The 18072-nt window shown below is 42.9% G+C and overlaps 1 protein-coding gene across 3 annotated transcripts in view; it reads left to right on the plus strand.

Moving 5' to 3' along the window:
* TMEM131 (transmembrane protein 131) overlaps positions 1 to 18072 on the plus strand; it is a 255812-nt gene that overhangs the window by 171085 nt on the left and 66655 nt on the right. For all 3 annotated transcript variants that reach the window (XM_040425124.1, XM_040425125.1, XM_040425126.1), the window contains exons 5-11: positions 1658 to 1781; positions 5352 to 5468; positions 7063 to 7185; positions 9484 to 9564; positions 11118 to 11268; positions 11355 to 11411; positions 11641 to 11702. In XM_040425124.1, the coding sequence (XP_040281058.1) occupies positions 1658 to 1781; positions 5352 to 5468; positions 7063 to 7185; positions 9484 to 9564; positions 11118 to 11268; positions 11355 to 11411; positions 11641 to 11702 (715 nt within the window). The remainder of the gene's footprint in view (positions 1 to 1657; positions 1782 to 5351; positions 5469 to 7062; positions 7186 to 9483; positions 9565 to 11117; positions 11269 to 11354; positions 11412 to 11640; positions 11703 to 18072) is intronic.

The following is an 18072-nucleotide window of genomic DNA, read 5'->3' on the forward strand; positions in this document are numbered from 1 at the left end:
AGACTAGATGGGCCAAATGGTTCTTATCTGCCGACACAGTCTACAGTATGTTTCTGTCCTATTCTTGTCCGTTTTGCGGACAAGAATAGGCAGTTATATCAATGGCTGTCTGTGCCGTTTCGCAAATGGCGGAACGCACACAGACGCCATCCGTGTTTTGCGGATCCACCATTTTCGGACCGCAAAACACACAACGGTCGTGTGCATGAGGCCTTATCCACACTCTGTACTACAGCTCCACCTCACTGAGATCTGCTCAGAAAGCTAATCTTCATATCACTGCTGTATTCACAGCAGAATGTAGGATTATAAAGACACCAGTAATATATTCTAAGCATATCCTTGTGTGGTTATGCTGTAGCTTAGAGGTTAAGCTGTTGGATTTGTCTGTAGAGATCCAAGGTTTGAATCTTAGAGACTTTGAAGTTTTTTTTTTCTTCAGATATATTTTTTTTCTTCCACATTTACTTCACACATTTATATATGTAAGAAAAGTCTATGTCATTTCTTCATAATCATGTATTGTGTCTATGAATAAAGCAGTAACAGGTTTCAGAAAAAATAAACATTATTCTCAATATAGTAAGGCCTTATTATATGATTATATATTATAGTATAACCTTTTAATATGGTTTTAAATAAAAATAAAAAAGAAATAGAAAAAAAAACAAAACCATACTGTATATCTCTGCTGGCACTTGAACCAGGGATGTCTGTATTCAAGGCAGATCGCTGTACCACTAGGCTATAACATTACCACATAGAGATGCATGGTTTTTCTATGCTTATAAGCTAACACATATTACTGGTGTCTTTTTTAATGATACATTCTGCTGTGAATACATCAGTTATATGTAGGTTAGCTTTGAGTGTGGTGAGGCTGTAGTACAGAGTGTGTATAATACACATATATACAGGAGATATGTATAGCCAGCACACAGCTCTGCCCTCAGCCTGATGACTAGCCCTGTCAGTCAAGGGGAGGGGCGTGTGCAGAGCTCAGGGGGTGTTACATAGCAGTGCTCAGAATATTCAGCCCCGCCTCTGAGTGCTCGAATTGCTCATTTGCATATGAATAAAAACGCAGATTTCTCTGCAGCTATTTATCGTACAGACAAAAGAAAGGTACTTTTTTAATCGGCATGATTGGTGGCTCTACAAGGCAGTATGTCTGGTTTAATAGGATTGATCCTGGTGACAGAGCTGCTTTAAACATGCACTGAATTTATCAAACATTGTGCAACATTTGATAAATTTGGCACAAATCACGGCAATGATTGCTCCTGTAAAACTGACTTTAAAAATTCCCCTAGTGGTAAATCTCCCGCTATATATTTTGCCGCACAGGTATTGCATTTCTCTTATGACATGCCAAGCCCTTCTAGTTGAATTATCTTATTGCGTCATGACTAGGCAAGTTTACCCACCTGATTAGCAGACACCCCTTCTTGTGATGGGTGGTTATCCTAGAGGCCAGGTTCTCGCTGTTCAGACTCATTGGGTATATGTAGATGAAATGTCACACGAATAAGGTGTTTCTCAAATACCCTCTTTAGTGCTGGTATTTTTCTAACATAACCTCATATGTGATGGAGTAAAAATGTCACCACTGTATTTGTTGAAGGATTTTAACACAGTTTTTTGTATTTTATCATAGGCCTGTGGGGATGCCCAAAATGGAAAAAGTTTACTTGCACAATCCTAGTTCATATGAAACTATTACTTTAATATCTATATCAGCAACAACATCGCATTTTCATGCATCTTTTTTTCAAAATAGGGTAAGTAATGTTTGGTTAGCTGCAAATCTGATTGTTTTCCCGCTTCCTTCTTTCTTAGCTCATTTTATACAATTCTCAAATGAAGTCTTCATTCAGTGCATGTAATGTTTGTCTATGGAGTTGCAATGCAGCCTACTGCGACGCAACTAATGCAACTCTTGCTCTGTAGCCGCAGACTGGTCAGGGTGCCTATGCTTACCCTTGTCTACCACCAAATGTGCCTACATTGGTCAGGTAATCATCAGAACTGAACCATGGTGCAATGGAAGAAGGGGATATGATCATATTTTCTTTTACATCGTGTGGTTGGCCAGGTGTGTGTGCGTTACTTACCAGGCAAGAGATGGTAGCAGAATGCACTGTAGGAAAGAAGGCAGGCTAGTGGAGGTGGTGTGATATCATGATAGAAAGTTCATAGTGGTGACTTGGCCTCCAAATTACCCAGATCTCAATCCACTTAAGCAGCTATGGGATATTCTGGAATAACAAGTCCTTTGAGGCACACTTGACAACTTATAGGAACGCACTGCTAATGTTTTTGTGCCAGATGCTAAAGGACACCTACAAACATTTTGTAGAGTAAATACATTACTGGTAGGTCAATGGTTGCTTGCAGTGTTGTATGTAACATCGCCACTGCAGCCTAAACAATATGTCACTGTCTGCAGCCTGGGGAATAAGATTGAACTGCAGCGCAGGAGTGGGAGGCAGCTGGGAAGGAAAGTTTACATGTTGTTTTTATCTGTTTTCCTACATAAAAAGAACTTTGGTAATCACTTTAGCCCCCTTACGACCAGGTGCCATACAATTACAGCACTTGGTGTTGGGCTTTAATCCGTTGCACTATGCAGTATTAAAGCTCCTGCTATTTAGCAGGGGCAGGTTGAGTACCTGGCCATCAGAGGGAACCAGGGAGAAAAAAAAGAAGTGTTTTATTACTGACTCTCCCTTCTCCTGTGGTGCATAGCGCTCAGTGAGCTAATACAGGAAGTGGCAATTACGCTTCAGAAAATCACGTGATCGCCGGGTGTTTCAAGCAGTGAAGAGCTGCAGGGTCTTAGCAGACCCTGGTCATCTCTGCCTTTGTACAGTCCTTCCAAAGTGGGCTATTACAGTTAAAATAGTGTAAAAAATGTAAAAAAAAGTTGTCATTGTCCCCAGACATCTTATAATGACCTTTTGGGGACTTATTATGTGCAAAAATAAATTTAAGAGGTAAAAAAAAAAAAAAAACACCCACATGAACTGTAATCATCGCCATTATTACCCCGTTCACACTAGACTATACATATTATATATCAGAGCGACCAACACAAATTAGGGAACCTATTTTAATGATTTATTTTGGTGTCAGATTACATATTTAAACAATAAAGGGCTATAGTTTGAAAAAAGATTTAAACAAAATTTGGACAGTTTTCTCCAAATGGAAAAAAAAAAACTTAAGAAAACTATGGTAATTAAAAGCCCTATGTGTCACATAATAAGCATTGCAAACAGTATGTTGGTAATCCAACAAATGGTTATAACCATTAAACCACCATGTGCGCTAAATCAGGAAAAAGTGTCTGTCGTTAAGTCTTTTCAAGCTTGGTCATTAGGGGTTTAATTACGAAAGGAAAATAGAAGGAAGTTTCCCCATATTGCCAAACATAAAACTTAAAAAGTAAAACAATACTAGTTCTGTCCTAAAAACAAATTGGCCAAAGTATACTAAAAAAATATTCACTCTTAGAATATGCTATTACAAAAGTTGAAATTTTGCTTCGGACATTCAGGAGGCCTTGTTAAGGATTTAAAGAAGCACTCCAGGTTTTTTATTTCACACATATTGCTAACATATTGCTAACTCACCACTAGTATTCTAGCAGTGTAATTTGTTACACCCTAATTCACTAACATCCATACATGTAAACAGGAAGTCAGTCTATCCCTGTGGCTGACTTCCTGTGAACTACAGGATGACATAATCGCCAATCAAATCCCTAGAAGCTCCCAGGCCCCTTCCCTCTCCATCCTCTATGTTCCTCTGTATATCCCTGTTTTCTGGTGAAGATATAATATCTGAATAAAAAGTGACTGGCACTCGCTATATGGTTCACATCAACAGCATTTAATAGCCACCCACTCAACAATGGAGTGTGGACAGCATAAATAAAACAGCATATAATCAACATAGTGTTAAAACAGTATTAAAAATATAAATAGTGCGGTGCACTGATAATAGAATCCTATATGGAGAAGTAGTCCTCTAAGTATGGCGCAATCTGATATATAATCTATCGCTTGAATATTGTACCAAAAGTTCACTGTTATTTGTAGCAAATAATGAAAGTGTCCTTTAGATGCAGAAAATGTAAATCCGAGTCCGCTACTGGGAGTACTGTCTCTTTAAATGACACTGGATGTTATCATTAGGTCCACTAAATTGCGGAATTTTCCCTGACTGGGTGATCAGTTTCCTGACTAGAGCACCCTTGCCATACAGAGGAAGGTGGTGAGCTATCCACAATAACCATTTGAATAAGATATAATATCTCCCTTATCTAAATGACCAGGAGAGTTGATATATAGTACATACAGTAATTGTATACAGTGATTAGCTGCAGTTATGTAAACCTCCTGCATCACACTCCCTGTCTGTACTATCTGTGTGTGTTGACTCTCCAGTGTAGGTGGATGATGGGGCAGAGAGGGAAGATAGGCTCAAACTTCATCACATAGAAAAACCTGGAGACTTTGAGGGGCTAGCAGCTGTGTCACTAATCTGTCATGGCTGCCGTTACACAGAGGAGTGCCTTGTGGTGAGACTCTGCCCTTTCTGTCTCTACAAAGCCAGGCATGATGGGAAATGTAGTATTCATTAAGAAAACCGTATCTGAGGGTAAGAGGGAATCAAGATGGCAGACCCCCACAAATTGCACATCAAATAAAACAGGTATGCAGAAGGCAAACACAAGAGCCTGTATCTTATTCTTTAATAATGGCCTGTCCTGCACTATGTGTTCTTTTTTAGAATTGGTAAATTGCACAAAGTGTGCCACCTGTATTTTTAAAGCACTCCCTGAGCACTGAGCCTAGGATATCCTATTAATAGCAGTGTTATGGACCGGTGACCTTCAGTACCTCACATCCATCTCTTTTTATTGCTTTATTATTTTTGGAACAGTAGTAAAAACCTGGCTGTCCCAGCAATTCCGTCCTGCCCGGCCATGGCAGATGAATTACATCATTCACAAACTTACTCCAGTAAAATATACTTTTTCTACTGCTTGTGTCTATATCAAAGCCTTTTTCCTGAGTTATGTGTTATATAAAGACAAATTTCAGTAACGTACAGAAGGCAGCAATATAGAAAAAAATACCAGTCACACAACTCTCAACACGGCTTAATGCAGGAGTTTGTTCACTTTTTATTAGGTTGGTTTTGTTGGGAGGGATTTATAAAATAATAAATCAGTATTGTCTTATTCCTTTAGGCTTGTATGTGTGACATCTCAATTGTCATTATTTGTTGCTGTCAGTTTTTTGATACGATGTTAATGTGTTTCCTTTTTTTTTTCTGTGCAGAAAATCCTCCCAGGTGGGAACACATCGTTTGATGTGGTGTTTCTCGCGAGAGTAGTGGGAAACGTAGAAAATACTTTATTTATAAACACCTCAAATCATGGGGTTTTTACCTATCAGGTAGGACATCACGTGTAGGTAAAGATGACAATGCTGCAACATCTGCTACAAGGAAAACCACTTTTATTGTTACTTATCTGGTACTGAAAGGGGTTACTCATTCCTATCCTCAGTGAATGGGAGCAGCGCTACACTAACCAGCTCTGGCCAGTACTCAACCTACTGAGCTGTGTAGTCTGACACTTAGTTACGGAATGACTGCTTGACCAGAGTTCAGGGTGTCAGAACCCCCACTGATCAGATAGGCCATCTGTATAAAAGAACTGGAAAACCCCTTTAAAAGAGTGGTGCAAGCAATACAGGCTGTTTTTCAAAAGCCTTAGACTAGTAAAAAAACAACAACAACAACAACCACAAAAAAAAAAAAAACTCTACTGTTCCCTAGCCACTGACATTCCAACACTTGTCCGGGCCCTTGCTGGTCTCTACCTCCTGATGCCTTGTGACATGCAGAAAATCCCTGTTCAGCCAATCACCGACTACAGTGTGACCCGGCTCAGCCACTGGTAGGCTTATCTGGTATTTCCTATATGTCAGTAGGCACCAGTGGACCAGGGAGGCAGTGAGGAGGTGAATTTAGTTTTTTTTCCCCACCATTCTCAGGCTGTTGTAGATAATTTGCATTGCCTGGTCAAACCTTTTTAAGCTGAGCTGTTCCAGAGGTATACATTTAGGTATTAATGGGTGGGGCAAGGCTGACAGATAATTTCTATGGACAACTTTAAGTGTAAATGTCATTTTGGGTGATCGAATAGTCTAAGCTGTAACTGATCGTTACGAAAGGTCAGTCTGTCTTCAGTGTTTTACTGGACACTAAAGATTCCTGTGTGTGACAAGTCCGATAGGCAGGTGACGGACAGTGATAGTTAGAGGACCTGTCACCACTCCTGACATGCCTGTTTTAATAGCTTCATGTATTCCCCATGTAATAACAATTCTGGAGACTCTATTCTTATGTCTCTATGTTGTACCATTCCTTTATTATTTGCACTAGAAGTTATGAATGAATTGCTAGCAGTCTGTAGTAAGGGCACATAGGGGTAGTAACCAGTTGGGGGGGGTGTACCTGCACAGTCTGACTCTATCCAATCAGTGCTGCCATTGTCAGACTGTGCAGGTACACCCCCCAGCTGGTTACCACCCCTCTGTACCCTTACTGCAGACTGCTAGCAGTAATAATAAAGGAATGGCACAACATACAGACATAATAGAGACTCCGGAATTGTTATTACACGGGGAATGCAGGAAGCTATTAAAAAAGGCATGTCAGGAGCGGTGACAGGTCCTCTTTAAGGCTACATATCCACAGTCAGGAACTGGGGTAGTCACAAGAGGTGGCTGAAAGCCTCTGCATATCACACACAGGCGTCTTCTCCGTTAGAGCGAAGAAGACTGTTATACCCTGTTTATAGTAGAAAAAACATGTTTCTCTAATAAAGTATATGACAGAAATGTTTAATATCCCGGTCCCTACACTATATTAAAAATAAACTGAAACCACAGTCACACTTTAGGAAATACTTAGTCAGTATAGAATGGATTTTCTTTCTAATTAAGCCTTATTAATAAGTGTAAAATATTGACTGTATTCCAGGTTTTTGGAGTTGGGATCCCCAACCCATATCGTTTGCGCCCATTCATTGGGGCACGAGTACCTGTAAATAGCAGTTTTTCACCTTTAATTAATATTCACAACCCCCACAGTGAACCTTTACAGGTAGGTGAACATACTACTTACTCTTTTTGGTGTGAAATAAAAAATTCTAAGTCTTGTAAAGTTGTAGTATGTGCAAACGCCTTATTCATGTGTATGAAACACTGACAAATCTCTAGTAACTGGGTGCACGAGGACACTAATAATGAGTAGTATTTATCCTATTTCACCTAGACTTTATTTTAGCATGTACAGTGTATTTGCCTGCTGGTATTGCTGTTTTTATGATAATGCAAAATCTTGAAGCTATGCATATGTCCCTATATTATTGTCCTAATTGCTTCTCGGCATTACAAGAAGTAGAAGCAATGTCCACTGCTCACACACAGACATGCTGATGGTTCGTTCTGTTATTTGCTGGTATATAAAAGATACTCTGTATAAAACAGCTCTATATATTCTTTGCTATTCCCCCTGGAAATATATGAATACATTAAATCCCATTGCAGTGTATAGGAGCTAGGAAAACTGTATAGCTTGCTGTGCTATACTGTGTTCGTAGCTCCCATGCATTGCAGTGGGAGCTGGTGAAACAGGGGACTGCTGGCCCGCTCTGCTGTTTCCAGGCCACCTGGTTGTCAAAGCTTAGTTCCATCTTGCCTTGGTAATGGTGCGATTAGACAGCCCCTTAAACACAGCAGTGATAGGACAGACTGTGTAGGGACCAGCTCCATTGACACAGACAGTGGTAATGCCCAGTTGTCATTTTACTCATACATTTCCAGAAGGAATAACTGAGCAGAAGCGCAATACATATTTCTAAAAAGTAATGCTCCAGAATGATTATTTAAAGGGTTTCTGTCATCGGAAAAATCGTTATGTATCTGGCTGACAGCGATGTGCTAATGTCAGCAGAACATAACAGTATGATTTTTAACTCCCTGCCTGCCGCCGTTCCCTCAAAATAAAGACTTTTATATTATGCTAATGAGCCACTAGGTGCTAGTGGGGCGTTGCTGCAGCACCTAGAGGATCCGTCTTCTCACCCTTTGGCACGCCCATGTCCAAATGATTGACGTCCTAGTTCTCCTCAGTGCCCCGTAAATCCTGCGCCTGCTCCTTCACGTTTAGTATTCGGCGCAGGCGCAGTGAGTGAAGCCGGCAGCAGGAGAGGGTCCTTCAGTCACTGCGTCTGCGCCGAATACTAAACAGGACGGTGCAGGCGCGGGATTTACGGGGCACTGAGGAGAACTAGGACGTCAATCAACTGGACATGGGCGTGCCAAAGGGTGAGAAGACGGAGCCTCTAGGTGCTGCAGCAACGCCCCACTAGCACCTAGCGGCTCATTAGCATATTCTAAAAGTCTTTATTTTGAGGGAACGGCGGCAGGCAGGGAGTTAAAAAATCATACTGTTATGTTCTGCTGACATTAGCCTATCGCTGTCAGCCAGATACATAACGATTTTTCTGATGACAGAAACCCTTTAAGTATTTACTACAATGGTCATGTCAGAAGAGCTTACACCGTCTTCTTTAGATTTCCTATTAGCATTCTAGTCAGTGTAATTGCAACCACTAAATATCCCTTAAAATTAAGTCTACTTTCACACTGGCGTTTTGGCTTTCCGTTTGTGAGATCTGTTCAGGGCTCTCACAAGCGGTCCAAAACAGATCAGTTTTGCACTAATGCATTCTGAATGGAAAAGGATCCGCTCAGAATGGATCAGTTTGCCTCCGTTCCGTCTCCATTCCAATCTGGAGGCGGACACCAAAACACTGCCTGCAGCGTTTTGGTGTTCGTCTGACGAAACTGAGCCAAACGGATCCGTCCTGACACACAATGTAAGTCAATGGGGACTGATCCGTTTTCTATGACACAATCTGGCACAATAGAAAACGGATCCGTCCTCCATTGACTTTCAATGGTGTTCAAGACGGATCCGTCTTGGCTATGTTAAAGATAATACAAACGGATCCGTTCATGATGGATGCAGACGGCTGTATTATCTGAACGGATCCGTCTGTGCAGATCCATGACGGATCCGTACCAAACGCGAGTGTGAAAGTAGCCTACTGTAACTCACAAGGGCTGTAAAGATTAGATATTCACATTGTGCAACCCTCTCAACTATCAAGATACAACTTCTGAAAAATAGAGGTACTCTTGGGTCACATGAACCATTTTTAGGGAGAGACAGTGCTATTAGAGTATTTATTATATTTGTCATAGTGACATGTCCATTTAAACTATTTAATTATTAGAAAGGGATCATTTTAACTAACCTTATTGATTTTTGCAGGTGTGCTGGGTTTAAATGATAACAGGGCTTTTTTATTTTAATTTTTTTATTTTTATATAGGTGGTAGAAATGTATTCCAGTGGGGGTGATCTGCACTTAGAACTTCCAACAGGCCAACAAGGAGGCACCAAGAAATTATGGGTGAGCATCCTTATGATCCAGTTGGTCTGGACAATGCAACCTTCACTTTTGGCTAAGGCCTGATTGGGGTTATCTGCGTATGGGCCATATCGGGTCTTTTCGCCATACACCACACTCACAGCAAAAATCAAACAGTTGGATGGTTGGCAAAAGGGATCAGTATTAAAACCCTCTGTCATGGTTCTAAAAATGGAAATAGAAGGACTTTACTCTACTTTGATGACATCAAATAAATCAGGTGCTTCATGAAAAGGACGTCTTCGCAATCAACATATGGATAGATTCCCCAGCATACTCAGAGATTGAATGTAGTTCAGTTCCAAAGTTTATTGGAAAATCAAAAATTCCATCTAAAAGTCCACATATGGAGCATATTTAGCGATAGTGGTATCTGGTAATAGTGACTGAAGTCTAACCTTTCGATGCAACAATGAAAGAGGTTGAAAAGGAAGCTCTGGGAAAAGTAAGTTTAGAGAACCATGACTGAGCCCAACTCTGAGGAATGAGCACTATACACCGAGACCATTGTTAGGCTCCATATTAGTTTTCAAAATAAAATGGAAACTTCCACTTCATACTCAATAGACATAAACAATCTGACACGCTTGTAGATGGAATGCAATTCAGTTCCAAAGTTTATTAGAAAATCCCAAATTGTGTATAAAAGTCCACATATGGAGAACATAACAATAGTGGTATCTGGTAATAGTGACTGAAGTCTGAGTTTTTGGTCCAGCAATGGACCTTGGTCAAAGGAAACCCTGGAGAACAGCAGTGTGGCACCACAGGGGGTGAAAAATATCCTCCTGAGGGACAGCATTTTCCTGCAGTGCTGCTTTGCTTTGCTTTTTCTCAGGAGGACATTTTTGCCCTGTGGGGCCACACTGCTGTTCTCCAGGACTTCCTTTAAAACTACTCTTTTCTTCCATTTGTGACTCTGTGACCAAGGTCCATTGGTGGACCTTGGTCACACCTCCAAGTGTTCTGTGGATTCTAGTTTATTGACTACGAATTGGCAGTTTCAATTTTATTATGAAAACTAATATGGAGGAAACGTTGCATCATTTTACGACACTAAAGGCTCATTCAGACGGCCATATGCTGTCCGCAAAAAAAAAAACGGATTGCATTGTTTTTTTGCTGATCCATAGGTTTCAATAGGGCCATGTACTGATTTTCACTGACAAGTATAGGACAGGTTTCATTTTTTTTGCTGAGCTGTGCAATGGAAGAAAAGGGCCCCATAGAAATGAATGGGACAGCATCTAATCCGCAAAAAAACAGATCCGCATTTTTGCAGACAGCATACGGCCGTCTGAATGAGCCCTAAGGATGGAGCTCCTTACATTGATTTCGGTGTATAGTGCTTGTTCCTCAGAGTTGGGCTCCAGGTTTACTTTCTGCCCCCGATAAGGGCTGATTTTCCTTTGTCAGCTGTTAACGCGCATCAGTTGATGTTTTTCTCTGATGTATGGTTCTTAGCGTTGATGCAGCAATTTAGATGAAAAGAATGTATTGACAGGATGGTACTTACAATTCTTATTATTTTTTAGGAGATACCACCATATGAAACAAAGGGTGTAATGCGTGCAAGCTTCTCTTCTCGAGAGGCTGACAATCACACTGCGTTTATTCGAATTAAAACCAATGCATCTGACAGCGCAGAGTTCATTATCCTTCCTGTGGAGGTGGAAGTCACAACAGGTTGCTTACTTACTTAGAAACTATACAATACAAGTGTACATTTTTCTTCACTGGAGGCATAATGATGTGACTTTTTTTCTTTTCAGCTCCTGGCATTTATTCTTCAATAGAAATGCTAGATTTTGGTACTTTACGAACGCAAGGTGAGGCCGATTTAACCAAGCTAGCGTTCACTCAGTAATTGTTATTAGGGATGAAGTTGTCGGCTCTTGAATTCACGCAGTGCCTTGTCATTCTTTTCCACACTGCTAATTTGCATCTCCTTTCTCTATGTCTTTGGTTTATTGTAGTTTTGTACTTTGGTTATTATGTGCCCCATAAAGACACATATCAGAATTTTTCTCACAAACGTTCTCTTCTTTTGCCTTTCAGATATTCCTAAAGTTCTGAATCTCCATTTACTAAATTCAGGAACTAAAGATGTTCCAATAACTGTAAGTAGTCTTTCTTTTAGTTGTCTTCATTTACATTTTTGTAATTTTAAGGTTAAATGCACACAGCAGAAATGTCTTCTATTGAAAAATCTTTCCCATGCATCTGAACAGGGTTGTTTCTCCAGGGGGCAGACATTTTTTTCTGTTACAAATCTGCTACGTGCAAATATATCTTAGGCTTCTTCACACTGCAGTCAGGCAGTTCCGACAGAGAACAGCCTGCCAGAAGTCTCTGGATCTTGCATTGCTAGATGGTAACGGAATCCCCCTTTGATTATAATTGGGTCTAGTGGAGATCTGGCTGCTAGCCAGCAAATATGGAGGGATTCAGCCGGACAAATCTACCGCATGCAACCAAATTCTAGCATATTTGCTGGGTAGCGGACGGATCTCTGCCAGACCCTGTTATAGTCAATGGGGTCGGTGGGTATTCCAGTACCATCTGGCAGGCCGTTCTCTGCTAAAACACTTGCCAGGAGTGTGAAGCTAGCCTTAAAGGGGTTCTGCAGTTCTTTTAAATTGATGATCTGTCCTCTGAATAGATCATAAGCATCTGATCGGCAGGGGTCAGACACCCAGGACTCCTGCTGGTAAGCGGTTTGTGAAGGCAGCGGCGCTCCTGGAGCACTTTGGCCTTCTCGCTGTTTTCCTCAGGCCAGTGATCTCGCGACTAGAATGGGGCTTAGCCCCACCCAGGCCAGTGATGGCCTGAGGAAAACCGCAAGAATGCCAAGGGGCTCCAGGAGCGCTGCTGTATTCTCAAATAGCTAATCGGCGGGGGTTCTGGGAATCGAAATGCTCAGATGCTGATTATCTATCCAGATGATAGCTCATCAATTTAAAAGAACTGCAAAACCCCTTTAATGTTGTATTACATATCCTGATGTGGCAGACGATTTCGGGAGGGAAGTGTTCCCTCCTTGCAATCGCCTGCTCACTGATGGAGGAGAACGTTGCTATTACATGCAGTGATCTCCTCCTCGGCATGGGGAGTGGATCACTATGCCATTACTCCTCCCCTTGTTGTATAGTTGTTTGCCGATGGCCGATCGTGATTAGACACCACGATCTGCTGCCTGCAAACAATAATATTTTTAACATGTAAAACTATTTAAATTGCCAGATGAACAAGCGTTTGCTTGTTCATTGGGCAATCTTCGGCAGTATTACATTGCCAAATGATTGCTAATGAGCGTTACTACGAATGCTTGTTAGCCATCATCTGCCGAAAGATCGGCAGGTGTAATACAGGCTTCAGGTGCTTATTACGAGTCTTTTGGCACATTTACTAATCCTAATATTTAGACAGTTTAAACTTAGATTAGATAGACAGTCAAAAAATGCACCATATTAATCACATTGAAGGATGTTGGTTAGTGGTGCATCTTTAGTTTGTTTACTTCACAACTTTTAGTTGGCTTATTTTGCATCCGAATTTTGTACCAAACCTTTGGCGTGCATTATCACATCTTAACCTTTCTATTAAGCCTTGAACCTCAGAGACCAAGGCAAAAAAAGTGTCTAAACCACTTAATAATTCTGGAACATTTTGTGAATGTTTGTATGTACTGTATCCGCCTTTCAAAGTACCAACCAAACCAATAGATACAGCAACTGAAAGTCATGTTTGGAAAATGATTCTTTCTGTTTTCATGCTTCAAGTAATATAGATTCTGGTAATTCCTGTCCTGAAGTATCACAAGATGAGATGAATAACTACTGTATACTGTACCTTCAACTGTATACACCAGTCACGTTGCATATACCAAAGGCAATCGTCCTCATGACATGCCCTGCAGATTCTAAAGTTCTGTTTGCATGGAATCCTTTTCAGTATAGCGCAGAATTTTTTTTTAGGTCATGTAATCCTTTAATATATTAGTGACTCCAAGTTACGACCGTGTGTTACACTGAACCAGTGCCTTATATGTTGCTACTCTATTTACCACTGTTAAGGGATGATACCAGATGGTAACGGAGAAGAAAGTGAGAGGAAAGTGTCTGCAGATGTTCTAAAGCTCTGGGAAGGCCTGTGGCGATAAAAAAAAAGCTAGTTATATTACTTTATAGTAAGTCGTATGTAATGTAGGTGACTGCTCTGTGCTAAACATGGGCACAAAAAAAGCTCCTCAGCCTAATAGAGAACTTCAACCCTACAAGTCAGCAGAGAGAACCATACTGTAGCACCTGGTGCATTCATACCTTACGCAGTAGGCTACTTGGTAGTAGGTGCTTCTTCAGACGTTGCCTTGTAGAACAGCTTCTAATGGAAACAAACAGCATTGTGGTGGAAGGTTAGCAAACCTTTTTAAGGCTATGTAATAATTACATTTATTTCTTTCTCCATACATCTAACCTTGAAATTTCATTGAGACGGTGTAGAGTTTGTCAGGTTCCTTTCCATATGCCATATATTCATTTACTCTTGTCACTACATTCCTTCAAAGACCCTGCTTAATTAACGGCACACCAAAATAGTAACAAACACCAGCGTATGTATTTGAGGCATGGACTTCAAGCACACATATTGGTTTCTTGCATTCCTAAAGCACTCATGTGCAGGTTTCATTGAAGGGCCCCAATGAAGTTTTAAAGTGAAGTCCCTTCTATGGAGTTTCTTAAAGGGAACCTGTCAGCTAAAAAACGCACCATAAACCACCAGCATTACCTTACAGATATTCTCATCGGGTTTCTAAAGTTGGTTTTCTCTTTGCGCTCTGATGCACCTAGTCGCAGAAAAACAGTTTGATTCCCCCGCAGGCCATGTGTAATTGAAGTTCTTGAAGTCAAGGGGGCAGCGGCTTTCTGGCTTGAAGTCAAGCACGCTGCACCCCCTTCCCACCCCTTCACATTTGATTAATGGGCTCCGTTCTAATTTCATGTACTATTCGAGCCTGAAATGTCACGCATGCGCTGTGTTGTCATGATTCTGGCGCCTGCGCATTGTTTCTTGCTGCTATGTACTTGTCTTAAGCGGCTCATGTGTGTGAGCGTGCCACAAAACATTCTGTGCTCCTGGTCCTGTTAGTGACATATACGCGCGGCATTGTTTTGTGACACGAGCCTGCACATTGAGCTGGTGGTTTATGGTGCGATTTTTAGCTGACAGGTTCCCTTTAAGTTTACATGGTAAATATGACTTATTGGCTATCTACAGTTTAATCAGTGGTGAGAATCTAATGCACACTTCAGTATCACACAAATATCCACCCCACACACAGGAAAAAAAATCAGACAAGGAATTCAAGAAGTGAGGAATTTATTTGAACTATTTACTTGGCCCGGTGCTGTAGCTCAGCGGTGAAGTAAGAGTGCAAAAGTGGTGTTTGATCAGGTCATTAATTCGACCAAGCTGTAGTACTCTGCACCAATCGCTACTATAAGTACTGTGTTCTGCAGTATGTACCATGCTGACTACTAGGAAGACGCAGCTGATCGGGGGGAGAAGTGAACCCACACAAATCTAATATTGATGGCCTGTCCTAAGAATAGACTATCAATTTTAGGTGGCTGGGTAACCCCACAATGTCTAGGACTGTGCAGTCAGGGCCGGCCTTTGGGGTGTGCGGGCTGTGCGGCCGCACAGGGCGCCATAGTAACAGGGGCGCTGGGCGGCCGACAGCTCGCAATGCAATCTGCGGCAGCCGGCAGGCGAGGCTGTACTTGTGTTCTCCCTCGGGGCGCCCCCTCCATCTCCCCCTCCCCTGTCTGACCTGCCTGCTGCCCCCGCCGCTGCCAATAAGAAGAGAGACAGGAGGAGGAGGAGGGGAGGGGCTGTGGCCACTGCGCCACCAATGAAGAAAACTGACCTGTAATACAAATACAGGAGGCGGGTGCCGGAATCAAATAGCCGGCACCCGACCTTTGTGACAGGGAGCTGCGATCAGATGCAGTTGAGTTTAACCCTTCAGGTGCGGTACCTGAGGAGTTAACTGCCGCTGATCGCAGCTCCGTCACAAAGGTCGGGTGCCGGCTATTTGATTCCGGCACCCGCCTCCTGTATTTGTATAAGAAACGTTGGTGGCACAGTGCGCCCCCCCCCCCCCCCCCAAACACCCCAGTATAAGAAACCCAATTGGTGGCTCAGTGCGCCCCCCCTAGTATAAGAAACGTTGGTGACACAGTGCCCCCCCCCCCCCCAAACACCCCAGTATAAGAAACATAATTGGTGGCTCAGTGCGCCCCCCCTAGTATAAGAAACGTTGGTGGCACAGTGCGCCCCCCCCAGTATAAGAAACATTGGTGGCTCAGTGGGAAGTGCCAATGAGGGTTAAAAAATAATTTAAAAAAATTAACTCACCTCCTCCAGTTGATCGCGTAGCTGCCGGTCTTTCTTCAGGACCTGTGGTGACGTCACGGAGCTCATCACATGACCCATTACCATGGTGATGGATCATGTGATGTATCATGTGATGAGCACAGTGATGTCACCACAGGTCCTTTGACAGGTCATGAAGAAAGAACAGAAGACGATCAATTGGAGGAGGTGAGTTAATTATTTTTTTATTTTTCAATCCTCATTGGCACTGCCCACTGCGCCACCAATGTTTATTATATTGAGGGGGGCGCACTGCGCCACCAATGTTTATTATATTGAGGGGGGGCGCACTGCGCCAATGTTTATTATACTGGGGTGTTGGGGGGGGGGGGGCGCACTGTGCCACCAATGTTTATTATACTGGGGTGTTGGGGGGGGGGCGCACTGCGCCACCAATGTTTATTATATTGAGGGGGGGCGCACTGCGCAAATGTTTATTATACTGGGGTGTTGGGGGGGCGCACTGCGCCACCAATGTTAATTATACTGGGGTGTTGGGGGGGGGGGGCGCACTGCGCCACCAATGTTTATTATATTGAGGGGGGCGCACTGCGCCAATGTTTATTATACTGGGGTGTTGGGGGGGGGCGCACTGTGCCACCAATGTTTATTATACTGGGGTGTTGGGGGGGGGGGGGGGGCGCACTGCGCCACCAATGTTTATTATATTGAGGGGGGGCGCACTGCGCAAATGTTTATTATACTGGGGTGTTGGGGGGGCGCACTGCGCCACCAATGTTAATTATACTGGGGTGTGGGGGGGGGGGGGGCGCACTGTGCCACCAATGTTTATTATATTGGGGGGGCGCACTGCGCACAACGATGGGTTAGGGAAATTTCACAGCAGAGTGCGCATGCGCTGGGAGCCTCGCCGGCGGTTAGGGTAGGGAAAAATTATGGGCCAGTGCGCAGGTGCAGTGATCGGATGGATGTTCTCAGCTGGACACCGGCCGACACTGCGCATGCGCTGGGAGCCTCACCAGCGGTTAGGGTAGGGAAAAAGCACTGGCCCGTACGTAATTTTTCCCTTCCCTAACCGCTGGTGAGGCTCCCGGTGCATGCGCAGTGTCGGCCGGTGTTCAGCTGAGAACATCCATCCGATCACTGCGCCTGCGCACTGGCCCATAGTTTTTCCCTACCCTAACCGCCGGCGAGACTCCTGGCGCATGCGCACTCTGCTGTGAAACTTCCCTAACCTGACGTTGTGCGCCTGCGCAGCGCTGCACACCTCCTCACGTCATGTCCGGTGCGACCGGAAGTGACGAGGGTAGGGAAATCTCACGAAGTAGGGAAGTATGACATTACACCGGCCTTTGGGGTGTGTGGGCTGGTAACTACTTGGTTGGATAGTCAGCCAGCCTATGCCCTGATGCCAGCAACAAGCAGTGTTTTTTTTTTTTTTTGGGGGGGGGGGGTGCCACAAGGTTAGCTCGCACAGGGCGCCTGGACACCTAAGGCCGGCCCTGTGTGCAGTGACTTTGGTTGCGTACAATTTGTGTGACCAACAAATGTGTGCGATTTTGTCTGCCACTTTCAAGTCCCCAGACTATATTAGGCTGCAGTTTTGCTGTGAGTTGTACACAGTTTAGCATTTCCGAACCCATTAGAGACACACAAGCTGCTATGTCACAAGTGAGTCGCACACAATTTACATTGTGCTCAGCCTGCAACCAAAAATCCGGCAGTTTTTTATTTTTCTAGACTGTTGTCACAGTCGCATCACATCGTGTATTGTAAAAGCGAACACATTAACTCTAATTACTTGCCATATAATTATAGCCTGAGACGCTATTCTACAAGCAAGATTTTTTTTGTAAGCTTTATGCTAGCATCGTCCGATCTATAAATCACCAGATTGGTTATTCTTTATAATCAAATTTACGCAGTTCAATGTAGTTGACTGCAACTTGCCAGAAATATTGAAATTGGGACAAACAAGCAAGTTAGCAACCCGTTCCTTATCGGCGGGACTTTATATGCCATGCTGCTGCAGTGACCAAGTGAGAATGCACAACCTATCCTCTGATACGTAGCCTTTGTCTGTCTAGACTT

The sequence above is a fragment of the Bufo bufo genome, chromosome 3 (assembly GCF_905171765.1).
Source record: "Bufo bufo chromosome 3, aBufBuf1.1, whole genome shotgun sequence".
Taxonomy (NCBI): domain Eukaryota; kingdom Metazoa; phylum Chordata; class Amphibia; order Anura; family Bufonidae; genus Bufo; species Bufo bufo.